General features: G+C 31.2%; 2 protein-coding genes across 2 annotated transcripts; one reads left to right on the top strand and one right to left on the bottom strand.

Moving 5' to 3' along the window:
• Positions 1 to 1,914: 1,914 nt before the first annotated feature.
• Positions 1,915 to 4,313, top strand: LOC8272613. The gene is made up of 4 exons (XM_002513348.3): positions 1,915 to 3,077; positions 3,201 to 3,341; positions 3,425 to 3,577; positions 3,874 to 4,313. Exons 1-4 carry the CDS (start codon positions 2,613 to 2,615, stop codon positions 3,946 to 3,948), a joined length of 834 nt encoding a protein of 277 aa, XP_002513394.2. The 5' UTR covers positions 1,915 to 2,612; the 3' UTR covers positions 3,949 to 4,313.
• Positions 4,314 to 9,585: 5,272 nt separating this feature from the next.
• Positions 9,586 to 13,880, bottom strand: LOC8272614 (LOB domain-containing protein 4). The gene is made up of 3 exons (XM_002513349.4): positions 13,766 to 13,880; positions 13,393 to 13,625; positions 9,586 to 10,106 (listed from the first exon to the last, which is right to left on the bottom strand). Exons 2-3 carry the CDS (start codon positions 13,567 to 13,569, stop codon positions 9,840 to 9,842), a joined length of 444 nt encoding a protein of 147 aa, XP_002513395.1. The 5' UTR covers positions 13,570 to 13,625; positions 13,766 to 13,880; the 3' UTR covers positions 9,586 to 9,839.
• Between the last annotated feature and the right edge of the window lie 1,495 nt (positions 13,881 to 15,375).

Raw genomic sequence — 15,375 nt, 5'->3', positions numbered from 1 at the left:
TCCGATGACCTGTAAATGCTACTAAAGTAATGGAGCTCTGCAACTTCCTGGATAAATAGGAATTATATGCTATGATCAATTTTTTTGTTTTTACAAATGCTTTTGGCAATAAAAATGAAGTAAACTGAATATGACTCTTTTAATGTGCTTATATAATACAAAGACGAGGTAATCCTTGTTCTTATAAACTGAATTACTCCAATTAAAGAAAATTGTATTAGAGTAATGTGGAAATTCCCTTGCATGATACTAATATACAGAGAGTAATACATATTTGTTTTGTTAATTCACACATACTACTACGTGGAAAGGAACCCTCTCTTGAACTTTTTCTCTTTCCTGCTCTCTCACTCCAGAATTCACATAGGGTGTTGCCAGCCATTTTCCCCGGAAACAAATTAATCCTCATTTTTCAGAAACAACTCATCACGAATAAGTAACTCCTCCACCAAATTAAGTACCCTTTAGCTTCTCCAATAGTGAGGCTTCTGATGATTTTCAAGTCTTCTTCATAGAATCATAATAGAGAGAGCTGGTTTTCTTCAACTTATTCTCCTTATGCAGTATATTTGAAGCCAACAAGGTCTGAAAAGTCGTTTCAGCAGGATATCTAAAACTATATATGTTCAGATCGATGCGTGATGCTTATCTGTGTTGTATTTAGATACCCTTTCCCTTCTTAGAGCAAACACATACATTTTTCCTCTTAGATAAACATACATTATTATTCATGGATAATATCTTTATCTAAATTTTCACTGAGTTCCTGTATTTTATTATTTAAATTAGTAACTTCAGATTTGGCTTATGCTAATCACTGTATTTTAGTCTCCTATTATTCTCCATTCAACGGGATCTTATCATTTAAAAAAAGTTCGAACGAATATAAGTAAATATATATATATATATATATAGAGAGAGAGAGAGAGAGAGAGAAGAGGGGGGGGGGGGGGGGGGGGAGGACGGAGGTTGGGAGGACGAAGAAGAGTACCGCATTTTTTAATTAAAGGCATCTAAATGTTGGAATCTAAAAGGATAATGAAATGAAAATGCATGTTAGTCCAGTTTCAACAATAATCCTTAGCTGATGAAACCTGAAGCATTCTATCTTGGGGACTTTCATGGACGCTTGATAACTGAAAGAAATAAAAAAAGAAAGAAAAGAAAGTAGACATTTAATTATCTTTTCAGGTGCCTGCTAGGAAGCTTTAATTATACCAAGTACTCAAAGCTGCAACATTCTTTTTCCTTAATTTTTCTCGGGTGCAGTACCAAAATTCGTTTAGAAGTAACTGCAGTTAGAGTCAAGGCATTGATTTACAAAAGAAAAGAAAAGAACTTTTAAATTTTCATTTAATTTTAAAGCACACGAGAAATCATTATTTAAGAATCTTAAAAATATGTACATATGATTAAGAGAACATGGTCGATTAATTCTCATATACATATATAAATATATGCAACACAAGTAGCCATGTCTCAGCAACTTATTTTGACCCTTTTTCTAAGGAATAATCCTCTCCTTTGAACGCAAAAGCATAGGCAAGGGAGAGCGAAGCAGTCCCTTCATGGAGTAGATATTACCCTTAGACAGGGTATATTTGGTGTTTCAATCTATGGCAATATGGTGGTATGACTATAAGAAGAAGAGTAGAAACAATTAAATCCAAAATCTGGGGGATATATTTCGTACTTGACTGTCGATGCAAATCTTACAAACCCATGTGTTAGATTCTTGAGCTATGAGTAGGTTTGCCTTTACTATTAGTACCTTAATGGTCTACAGCTTTAAACATTATATCACAATAGTAATCACATGAGCCTTTATCTGCCTCTCTTCAACTTTTCCTTCTCTTCACTTCCCTTAACCATATATTCACACACTTTAATTTCTTACAATCTGACCTCAATCTGTCTAAACCCTAGCTCTGTCTCTGCATATGAATAACAGGCTTCTATTCCATCCATACTTGCCCATAGCCAATGTGTATATGTTTCACTAGTATATTTTTTGAACATACAATCTGGTTAGGAGAGTTAAGAAAACCTAATTATGAACATGTATAAGATGGTTTTGATCTCAAAAGAATCAATGTTGTTTTCCCAAACAAAATAAAATAAAAATACTACATTTGTCATTAAACCATGCATAAACTTTACTAAAGATATAAAAAAAAGTACACCATGTAAAAATTATGGATAAAAGGAAAAATAAAATTTATCCCAAATTAAAAAAAGATAAAAGTAAGTTTGAAAGTTTGTTAATTTACAAAAGGTTTTGACGCGTTTACAGCTTAATAAAATAGTGTCACAGCTTAATAAGACAGTATAGCTAAAAAAACACAACAACAGTGTATTAAGTTCAGTTAGCTAATTTTGCTAATTATGTCTTTATCGATTCCACTTTCTGTTGCCCGATCAGTTCCGGGCAGAACAACTTGTCTAAAGCTAGTTGCACTGTTATATTCCTATATATATCCTTCTAAGCCTTTAAGGTCAAGTGACAGACAAGACCAAGAAAAAAAAAACAAAGAGAGAAAGAACATATAACTTAATAACCACATTGATATTTATCAATATCGTTTACTCTCTTTCTCGTTCTTCTTAATTCAATGGCTTCCATCGACCCTCATTTCTACTCCGGTTATCAATTCTCTCCTGATGAATTTTCAGAGATTACGTCTGTAATAGCTCATCAAGAAAACTATGGTACTGCTACTACATTTGTTGCCACTAACTCTACTGCTGCTGCTGGTGCAATGTTGAGTCATGAGCAGATTAACCTTCCATTGTTTTACGATAATAATGGTGGCCTCGTTGAGGGTTTTCCGACGACTGAATCAGATACCTTGTCGAGGGTTCCGGCAACGACGACATCTTCATTCGGCGAGCAACTTGGGTTTTCTGATATGTCTGTGCCTTCATTGATGGACTATAAAATGGGTCTTGGTAGCATTGCTAAAATTCAGAATTTTGGTGGCGGATTTCAGTTTTCGGATGCCTGCGAGTATGGAGAAGATTGCTGTGGATTTGTGCAAAATTTCAAGTCTGTCTGTCCTGAAACCGGAGAAGATTGGGTAACATATAGAAATTTTTATCACCTTTATTTTTTTTGTATGATATATCTATGAGTTTATCCTTCAAATTGTTGTTCTTGATCATATTTTTTGTTACTCACAATTTTATGAATTCTGTTTCAGGGAATTCAATACAATCAAATGCCAGCCATTCATGAACATGCCAATATGAAGGTTGGCCGGTATACGGTCGAAGAGAGGAAGGATAGAATTCTTAGGTACTTGAAGAAGAGAAACCAAAGGAACTTTAATAAGACTATCAAGGTAAAAATTCACTTTTGGCTATTCCATATCTAGCCCTATATTTTGTATGGTTGAATTTACCATATAATCCACCGTATATGCAGTATGCCTGTCGCAAAACCCTAGCTGACCGGAGAGTTCGTGTCCGCGGGAGATTTGCAAGAAACAATGAACTATGCGATGAAGAAATTGGAAGAAAAAAGAATGATAATCCTCTCCAAGAAAAAGAGTCATTTTGCCAAAATAATGCTCTCGAGGTACACTTTCTTCTATTATTAATATAAATTACTATCAATTTTAGTGTAATAAAAGATAAATGATTTCAGAACAATGAAACTGAAAGTTGAGTAATTAGATCAGCCAGAACTCAAGAAGGGAGTTGTATTCAACTAAAGTTTATTTATGTGCATTTCCTTTTCTTTTTTTTATCTAATAAATGAAAATTTTTAAGTCGTAGAGGAGAATTCATATGTCTGAATGTGTTTTTTCTTTTTCCTTTTCTTGAGATGAATATGTCTGCGAATGTTAATGAGTTGGTTGCGTGGTTTTGCAGATGAAGAATGATGATGATGATTGGCTGCAAGAGGCAGTAGCAAGTCTGATGTATGTACCCTATATAACCGATTGACTTGTATAGAATTGGACAGCGACTGAAAAAGGAGTGTTGAGATTTTATTTCACAAGCATCTTAAGTGATTTTTGTGGTATTTACTTATCTAACAAGAAGCTAATTAATGTTGAGGATCAGTTATCTTAACATCATTTTCATATTGGGTTGTTTTCTGCATGAACGTTAGTCACCAAACTGAAGTCCAATATACAAAAAGATTCACTTACGTACCCTGTCATATGATAATCTCACCTCTTCTTTCACTTTAAATATTTGCTTCAGCTATGACAAGCTTTGGAACAACTGTTGTAATTAATGCTGTATATTATGAGATTGAAATCGTCTTGGGAATTTTACTGTGGCCCCAATTCCATTTTATGTACAACTTGTTTGAAATAATTTATTTGCAAGAATTTAAATGAAATAAACCGAGTTCAATTCAGTTCTTGAAAAATTATGCTCTTTTCTTGACATGATCTTGCTCCTCTATAATTTCCTCTCCTTTCTAAATTGAATATGTAATCTTTCCAAACATGAGATCAAAAGTAAATAAAATTCAATTGATTTGAGTTCTTGTAAGCTTTAGATATCCAAACACAATCTTATATGGGCTATGATTAGGAATTAATTAGTTTAACAATCTTATTGAAATGGATTTTTTTAAATAAAAAAAAAGTGCTTATGCATACATGCAAGCTCAATTAAGTTTTGTGATGTAGGCAAGTTCAAAAATATCATCATGATCTAAAATAAATAAATGTGAAAGAAATTTGTACACATTGGTGCAAATGGTGGCATCAAATCATTGTTAAGGATTTATGAAAGCCACAAATTTAGAATCTTTGAGGTGGTAAGCTATATATCATTGAGGAAAGAATTGGATGTGAATAGATATTATTCAGATTTTCAAAAATTTTACGCACTGATTTTAATTTGTCAAATCAGTATATGTGTACCCATTAGAGAAAGACAAAGGTTGTTAGCTTATTGAAATTAGGAAGAAATTAAATCCAACTTGAAGCAGCAGAAGCAGTAGCTAGAGTGAGTTGCAGAGGCCATAATTATTAAATTGAAATGAGATGTGGTTTTCATTTCATTTCATTTTGTTTTTAAATAATTCTTTTTCTTTTTCTTCCATATTTCTGGGGTGGAGGTGGAGGGGACGAAGAAAGTGAAAGATCCTGTGCTTTATATTGTCATTACCCAATATTCTACAGTGAACATAGCATTGGTTTTTTTTTTTTTTTTTTCTCTACTGCCAATATGAGTAGAACTTTGTGATGAATCTTGTCCACAACTGTTTATAACTTAACTGCAGAACTGCACAAGAAATAATCGACAAAGGCTTTCCAATTTGAGGAGAAAACAACGTCATGGAACAAAATGCATTCATATACGATCGTTTAGGCTTTTTCAATTTAAGCTATTCTACAATTTATTTATTTTTCTTCTGTGTATATTGCAACAAAATTTCTTTCTTATGAACTGAGATGGCTTGCCCTTCAATATGGGACAGAGTACATCGTTTGGACTGCGATACCAGCTGCCAAATTATATGAGTAAATAATGATCGTTTTCAGAACAAGTTAAACGTGTGTGTATATATATATATATATATATATATAGAAGAACAAAAATCCAGCACAAGATTACATGAGTAATAAATCTCATCATTAATCAATGCCAATGCCATATAGTTGAATGGTAAATTCATATGTTATAATATGCTTTTATATATAGCAACAGCATTGCAGGGAACTTTTTTATTATTATTATTATTTACTGGAGAAAGTGCCAGAGAATGGGAGCTATTTTTGTACTTTAGATTTAGGCATCAACAAGTACACACAGAAGCCATACCTTTTGTTCTCTATAATATACTCTCTATATAGAAGTTGAACTACACATGTATCCCAAGTCAAACAAGGACAGGAAGCATTACTTGGTCCTTTCCAATTCTTGGTTGGAAACAAACCCAAGGGTATGGATTTAGGCAGTTCTACACTTATCCGAGTCAACATGAACATGACACACCATCTCTTTTATATATATGAATAAATTTCAATAAGAAAAAATATGTTAAAGAGATGCATACAGGCTTGCCATTTATTAGAATCTGAATAAATAACTCCATAATTTATTAAAAATTTCCAAAGCTGAAAATACTATTCAAAGTCAATTTGTTTGCACATTACTCCCAGCTCAAAACACTGTCTTTTCAGCCGCAATGTCCACATTTCCCCTCCTCAAAGTTGTTATTATTAGGATAAGGAAAAATTAAAAAAAAAAAAGAAAAAAAAAAGATTAATTATATGATTATAATATAAATAAAGCAAATGGGTGTCACAAGCATGCATTCTTACACTCGTAAGAAAGCACTAGCTTAAAATGATTTTGGGACATGTCTCTTATAAGCTTTTGTTTGTAGTGAGATTTGGATGGTATATTCACATAAATATGGCTTCGTCTTGGAATATAGACTCAACTACTCTTACAATAGTCACAACCATATGGAAAAGAATATAAGCTGTGGATGAATGAAAATGATTATTGGAAAAGGATATGTACATAGCAAAAATGGAAATGTAAAGATCATTATTTGAAGTTATATATAATGTGATGGGGAAACTTATGGGGTAGCCCTCACCAAGGAAAATTGTCTCCTCCAAATGAGGCGAATCTTGAACTTTCTACTTGATGGTTGAAAGATACCCTTTGCACTAAAATTAAATCTGTGCCCCAAGAACTTCTAGTAACTATATATATATATTTAAGAAAACTTCATATATAGGCTTTGGCATTCTACTGAGCAGTAAAATTAAAGTCCCTGCAAATGAAAAGCGACTATGATAATAACTTAATTATGTAAGGAAGCTGGAAGCGTCCCACGTGTATGAGAAATTTTAAAATGTCCTTTCAAGAGGAGGGAGAGCTAATATATAGCACTCAAAAAATAGGTGTTAACTGTATTAGTGGGGTTGAAGCTACCTCGGTAGAAGCTAGGGCATATACACTTACAAGATGAAAATGATAAAGCTTTGAGCTACAGACAATCAATCATAGGATCATTTATGAGATTTGTCGGTGACAATAAGGCTTATCTTGCCACATTTATTTCCCACAAACTTAGATGGAAGCGCTTAAGGATTGCCCCAATTGCTTCCTTAGGTCCCATGAAAGATCACAAAAGGGACTATGCATTAGTTGACCTTCACCATCATGATCTTCATTACCCAACTTCTCAATTTCAAAACATTGGAGCCATCTTATGAGTCAAACAAAAACTTATTATAACTATATACTAGTTATAGCATGTCAATCATTATATATATATAGCACCTTTTTGGGGGTTTGAGGCTATGTAGAAGGAACTTAAAGCTAGTGAGTACTGTGTGTTTATACTTTTATAGTCAAATAGATGCTGAAATATAACATATACGTGCCTTTATATCCTTGTTGCAATTATGACATTGATGGAATTCAAGAAAAAAAGAAAAGAAAAGAAGAACTATATTAAGTCAAGCACTATATGCAAAAACAAAATTAGATGAAATTATGATTAACAAGGCAAACAAACACAAATCATGCGATCTTTTTGCTTATAAGGTTCATACAAGATGCTTTAAGCCACTATTTTCCATTGTCTCCTCATTACAAGTTTCCACTATCTTGATAGGTTTTAGATGTGTATAATGTTCGATATTTTTATGGAATTAAAATTTGACAAGTTGCTACTTCTGTATGCTTTCTTGAATTTATGTGTTACTTTGTTTCTTTAATTATTTTTATTTTCTTTTTCTCTCTCTCTCTCTCACATAGCATATTATTAGATTTACAAAAAATAAGTTGACGAAATTGTTGAGATTCCTATTTAAAAATAAATTTGAAAAAAAAAAAAAGATGGGCCTCTTTGATGCTGCAATTTAGACCTAAAACTCAGTTTGAGAGTTTTAACTTGGGTCATTCAGGTTCCTTTAGCTGCATCCAGATTGGGCTATAGAACGCGTAGGCCAACTTGGGCCCCTCCGACCTATTTGTTTCATGGGCTGGGCAAAACAGAGCAAGGGGTTCCATATTTCAATTCTATTTCTTCTTTTCCAACAAGCTTTTCAATTTTATTTAGTTGGATTTATTATTAAATTCGATTTAGTTCTCAAACAGGCAAATTAATGAGCGATGATGGTTGTTTTAGGTGATACTATAAGTCAGGTTTTTGTATATTAAGTAAGAGGAAACTCATGATCATGATGTTATTAAGGAGTTGAATTTTTTTAAAAAAGAAAAATTACTTAACACTTGACCTATACCTAATCTAATCACATTTAAATTTTGGGATTATTTGGATGTGGGGCACGAGAAAATGGCTAGCTGAACGACCGACGAGTATGCAGTTCGAAATTGTTTAATTATTTGAGTCATTTGTAGTTGATGACAGCTAATTAACTAAATTGCTACTTGCTAATGTCAATTTTAAGAGACTTAAATCAAATCCAATCAAATTTAAGATGGGGAATTTATGGTGGGGAGATTGGAGATGTAACCTGATCATTTATCTGCACCCTCTGATTTATGTGCTCCAATAATCTTGTTATTTAAAGAATTTTCTGCCAAGCTTTACTATATTTTAATTTAGTTTATTTTTTTAAAAAAAAAAAAAAAAAAGCATCCTCATGATATTTAGTGGAGTGTGCTACCCTAGAATGGTAGCTTAGTTTCTTGGCTTTGCCACCTTGTGCAACCGAAGTAAAAAGAAAACGAGAAGGTAGCATAACAATGCTCAACTTCAGTAGAAACCTAATAAGAAAAAGAAGAAAAAGAAAAGAAGGAAGAAGAAGAAAAAGATGCATTATTCTGCAGCTTTTGGGGGGTTTGCTCATGATTTCTATCCTTTTGCACGGATGGTGGTTGCAGGGTAATCAAAACAAGAGATTCTCAAGTTTAAACCCTGAAAAGGATTGATGGATTGCAGCTTGAATTATTATTTATGTCGCAGAGTCATTGATTATGCTTCAGCTAAAGGCTATAATAAAGCCGACCAACAAATTGCCACTCATGCCAGTAAGACTATTTGTTAGCCATGACGTATAAAAACATATTAGGTCTAACTCTTGTCTCAGCTGATCATTTTCCTCCATTTTCAAACCTTTATCTCAATTCCGTAATATTGCCTTGCCAGAAATTTGTTTTTGACATTATAATCCATTTATGCTGATACTAAAAATATTTGTTAGTAAGAACAAAAAAACTTTTTGATAAGCATTAATTTCAAGCTAATTAATCTTGAAAAAATGCCGCCTTCACAATTTCTTGGCATGGGAATGAGAGAGAAACTGAATGAGACCCCCTCACCCCACCGAATCAATACACAAGATCAGAATTAGGAAGGTCATAGGATACCTTGCGGCCCTGCCGACTAACCAACCATCATCATTTGGTGCAACTGGCAGTTTAAGCCAGTTACCTGATTTACTTTTACCCCATTGAAATTCTTATTTGGGTTTTTAGGGAATCCTCATTAGCATACTTAATTAACTCCAATAATCACCCCATGATTTATTGTATTATGATATTGTCCTCAGACACAACATATAGTCAAAACCCACTACTAAAACATCCTTTTTAACAGGTAAAAAGAATGCAATTAAAAAAAAGTGCTAAAGGAAAAAAGAGAGTCAACTTCACTATTACCTAAAGATATCATAACTCATAATTATATGTTTGGAAATATATACAATATTGTTAAATGATCATAATCATCATCTCTTGGTCAAGTAGAGATGCGCTACAAAGACTAGAAAAAGAAAGCAAAAGGGTATGCAAGAGGCAGACAATAAAGCAAGCCCATGATGATGAATTAATAAGTATATACCCAAAAAGGGTAAGCAAGCATGCTAATTAGCTAAAGCTAGCTAGCATGACCACAATGATTCCCCTGCATTGGCCTGATCAACCACCATGTCCATGGCGCTTGGATTGGAAGAAGACGTACCAAATTGGCGCATTCTCATGTGTACTACTTCTGCTTGTGCAATTGCCAACTGGGTTTGGAGTGAATCAATTTGTTGCTGCAAAGATGATATTGCCCCAACACACCCATAAACTGGGTCACGTACCCTTGCATTTGCTTCATACACCATTGAACTCACTGCATCGCTTCTTTGATGCTCTGGCAGTTCCTGCAAGTTTTCACTACTCATTACATCCCTATACCCTGTACTTATAATAGCATGTCAGAATATATATGTTTACCTTCATTCTCAATTGAAGCCACCTCTTCAACTTAACCTAATACTAAATCTAACCAAAATCCGAATTTTGGCTTCCCCTTAATATGATGTGATCTCACTATAATCTGACTTCAGTTTGATAAATGCAAATTTCATTAAATGACAATTGTTACAGCAAAATTCTCTAAGTGAAAGAGAAAGCATGTAAACATGATTAGGCAAAGAACATTCCTGTTGATGTTGTGGTGTAAAAGAATATAACTATTTATTTCTAAAATTATTAACTTTACACTATAGTTTAGGAAGAAAATTGGCCTAATCCAATCCTAAAAATTATAGGATATGCTTGGTCAAAAAGGAACTTGAGAATATAAAGCTTTTTTAAAATAGTATATTTTTGTTAAAATCACATAATGGGTAAATCCCATATAAGGAAAATTAATAGGCGTTGACAAAAATATCACCAATGACATTAATCATAAAACATTGACATTTTGGTTTAATGCAATGAACCTTGCAATGATACATCAAATGTAGTGATCCTTAAGAAAAGGATTTAAAATAATTCATTTACTCGTTTTTTAACCCAATCATGCTGTCTTATTTTCCTCTAAGCATGCATGCTTTTTAATTATTTTATCCTCTGGTCTGGCGTGCTGAACTTCAATGTTGGATACTTTTTGACATTCTTTCCTGTGAGAAATTTGCCTAAACTAATTAACTACCATTGTGCACGTGCAATAGTAACATTATTGAGTTTCTACTATTTTTATAAATTAAAAGATCGTTAAAATAATTAATAAGTTTTGTCGATGCAATTTGGCATTTAGGAAGGGCAAGTTTGGTTCAACTCATCAAATAATAGCTGGTAGCTGATAAATTAAATTGTTTGATATAATTTTATTAGCAGTTGCTGTTAATATGTTAAATGACTATTAAAAATATAATTTATTATTAAATATAATTTATTATATTATATTATATTTAATGATACAAATTAATAAAAATAGCTTATAATAATTAAAAGATTTTATAGTTAGTCTTTTTAGCTCAATTATATTTATTATTAAAAATATCTATAAAAGTTATTTGAAGAGTAGAAAGTTAAATTTAAACTTAAATTCTAATAAAATTTCTAATTTTAAATACCATAGTTCTAAATATTATAATTATTTAACTATTAAGAATAATTTTAAAATAATGATATTTATTTTAAAATATAAAAATTAATTATATAAAATTAATTTAAAATATAAAAAATTAAATCAGCTATCAGCTGATAAGAAAAAACTCTAAAATATAGCTGATACAATCAGCAGTCAATTTGGACTAATCAGCTATCAGCTTTCCGTAAGAAATAGCTACATCAAACCTTTAAACTAAACACCTTCAAAATCAATTCAAATTGCTAATTCAAGGTCACACAAATTCATAGCATGTATCATGTTTTTAAGGTCAAGCACAAAACTCTAGTTAAAATTAGATGTCACAAATGACATCATCGTTACAAAGAATTAATTAGTTAATTATACAAAATGACCCTATAAAGTAGAAAAACAAAAAAAAATAAAAATTAAAGTATGAAACTTTATTTTGCTTAGATGGAATCAATTTCTCTTTTGGACTTATTAGTGATAAATCTACTCTGATGTAACTTCGTGTCCTTAAAGCACAAAGCACAGCAAATTCATATATATATATATATATATATATAATCAAAACTTTATTTTTTTCAGATTTTATACTTGTATGTGAAAACAAGAGAGAAAATAGAAAAAGAAAAATAAAAAGCCTCTTAGTGGGTCATAAAGAAAGAGAGATTGGGTCTTCACTTCGATAGTAATCATAATAATTCCACATATGAATAAGCCCACTTTCTCCCTTTATCCTCTAGATTTCACATATGCAACTAACAAGTAAAGCTATGGATTTTGATCTTTTATTCTCTTTATAATGTACGAAAATGAGGAATCAAGAGGTAAAAACAGTTACTTTTGAATAGAATAATATGGGAACTAGAATCCTTATTTTTTGTAGTGGCCGTGGGGTCTCCCAATAATACCAACTGAAACTAACCACTACAACCGAAATAAAAGTGAAAAAAAACACTCAATTATATATGCGAGAGAGATGATGACTTTTTCTACTTCTTTTAAGACATTTTTTTCTTTTAGCCTCTTTGCTGGTTCTCTATGTATTTGTGAATATATGTAGACAAGTTAATATTTCTAATCCCAAAATTAACTACAGACAAAAAAAAAAAAAAAAAAACACAGAGAGATAATTCTTTTAAATATATGTTCTCTTTATCTCCAGCATCATCATAATTTTAAAAAATATATTTAATATATATATAAATATATCCATGTGGTTTAGTTTGAATATATATTGCAATTACTTTACGTTCAAACTTCTGATTGTTATTTTTCCTGGCTAATCTTCTAAAAGGTGAAAAGGATAATTTGGTTAAACGTAGGAGCAGGAATTAATTAACCTACTAGTCTTGAGATAAGGTTGTTTCGTTATAGAAATTGGTGATCTATTTTCATCCATTTTCACATGGCGTTGAACGTTTTGTTAGTGAGAATACTTGCATTTGCATAGGATTCCAGTGGCAGTTTTCTTAGTTTTGAATCCACTAGAAGAACCCACTGGATTCAAAAATCAAACCCGAACTAACTTTCTCTTACTATATTTTCTTGAATATAAGCATGTAACTCATTTCTATATAAGCATCCTTTCTTCTGGTCATATGCATGCATCTCGTTTCCTTCACATATTGTAAAACGAAAAACAAAATAAATGAATTTAAAATTGTGGGTTTCAATAATTGTATGCTATATATATATATATATATATATATATATATATATATATATATATATAACATATTTCTTTTCCTACTTACAGCAGGAGATTTATTTATTATTTGCTTATACTTTCATTATTGTTAGTAGTTGTCTTTCACAGTCAGAAGGATGAGATGACCCAGAGCACTACTACTACTACTCTACACCCCACTTTTGATTTGACTAAGAACAAAGAAATAAAATAAAACCACGTATCCATATATATATATATATGTGTGTTACTGTCAAATAATAAAGAAGGCACTGGCATATGAATTATGTAGAAAATTAATAGAATAATTGAAATTATATATATATATGTTACTCTCAAATCATGTTAACTTAGAGATATTGTTTTTGTTTAAGAGAGAGGGAGAGAAGAAAACCTGTAACATTTTGTTAACGTTGCTTGCTCCAAAGACTTTGTGAACACTGGCGAACTTCTGAGGCTCATCTGCTGGAAAATAAGGAGCAAAAACACAGTCCTGAGCACATCTCCGACGGAGAAGCTTGCAGGCCGCGCATGGAGATAGCGCACCTTGCTTTCTTCCACTCTCCTTCATTCTTGTTGAAGCTTTATACAGCTACAGCTGATTAAAACCTTCTGAAAACCTGTCCACTACAATAGCAACTTATATGTTACTATTATAATTCTATATATTCCGGTAATATATAACAAAAATAATATGAACCAAAAACAGAATTGAGAGATTAATTGACAGAATATTGGAAAGTGAAGAGAAAAAGAAAGAAAATTACAGCTCAAGAAACTGATCTTTCACAAGAAACAGAAGTTAGTGATTAAGAGGGGGTTGGAGGAGAGAGCTGATAGGTGTTATATAGAGAAATTAAGTGACAGCAAATCTTATTAGGGTCCCACTAAAGAAGAAGCATTAGATCTTGTTGGACAAAACATCCTTATTGATAAGATCCTTTTGTCTATTTCAATGTGATATTTCGTCTTTTTAACATATTTTAAACTTTTATTTGGTAATTTCTTTTTCTAAAGAAAACCCTAATTAGACTTTATTAGTTTTAATAATTTCTTTTTACGTACGGAAAAGTTTTGAAGCCTGATGGAGAGGGCCAAATCTATTTCTGAATAGGAACCCAATTTTTTATTCAATACAAAAAAAAAACAATAGAATTTTATTATCTAATTTAGAAACTGATAGATTATTAATATATTTATATCAATTTTGAACAATTAAATATATATTATAAAATTTAATCTAAAATAAAATATAGATTCTTGATAGATTAGGCAAAAAAGAAATTGAAGCTTTTGCCCCTGTCCATATGTTTTCCTACGTTACCTTTAACTACCATTCGGTGGGGACGTTGTCCTTCTGCAGGGGTCCATTTAGGACCGCCTATCCCATTTAGATGAGACATTAAATATTTATATAATTATAAATTTAATTTTTTTATCTAAATTCACAATCAATAAAAAAAATAATATATAATATAGGTGTTTTATATTTTATTATTGAATAATTGACGTATAATTTTTTTATTTAAAATTAATAAATATATATCAATCATCTATCGACTTAATATATATATATATATATATATTGAATTTAAATAAAAAAATTTTGATAAAAAGAAGCAGAATTGTCTAAAAATGGTAATATTACTTATCGGTCAATTGGCATTGCCTGACCGCCGGTGGATTGCTTGTAAGGAGACGTGATAGAAAATTAAGTGCTGGTTTTTTGTCAAATTAATCAGAATAATACGGAATTGTTTTTGTAATTTTTAATTTAATAATTTAAAACGTTTTACATAAAATCTTAATACGTGATAAAATATTATTTTAAAGAATTTTAATATAACTATATAATTAAAATTTAAACTGAAAATTTTAATTAGTTATTTAACTATTTTAATAATTAATAAGCTGGCTTAAAGAATGAAGTTTCATGTATTTTATTTTATATGTCCGTTTTCACCTGATAGGTACTGATCGTGGTTGAATTTATGTGGGATACTTCCTCCTGAAACGTATAATTAGATGGATGCCATTACTGAATATATGTATATATTCAGTAGCATATAGGGGTTGTGTAGCTTTTAGTCATTCTGCATTATGTTCTATGTATATATATATTTCTCTGTAGTTGCAATCAATGACACGGATTTAATTTGGTCTCCAACAATTTATTTATTTATGGAATGATTTTGAGAGATAGCCAAAGAGCAAACAGAAGCAACTGTTTAAGACATAAAAATGTCCAGTCTAATAATTCTATGTTATAAATCCAAGCCTGCCAGAAAAAGACAAACTACTGCAAAAAATTCTCAGAAGTTAATGATTAAAGTTTTCTATTAAATGACTATTGATTTAACTAATAAATTTTGGATTA

This window comes from Ricinus communis, chromosome 4 (assembly GCF_019578655.1).
Source record: "Ricinus communis isolate WT05 ecotype wild-type chromosome 4, ASM1957865v1, whole genome shotgun sequence".
Taxonomy (NCBI): Eukaryota; Viridiplantae; Streptophyta; class Magnoliopsida; order Malpighiales; family Euphorbiaceae; genus Ricinus; species Ricinus communis.
Note: the sequence above shows the minus strand (reverse complement) of the source record. Positions and strands in the feature narration are given on the sequence as shown.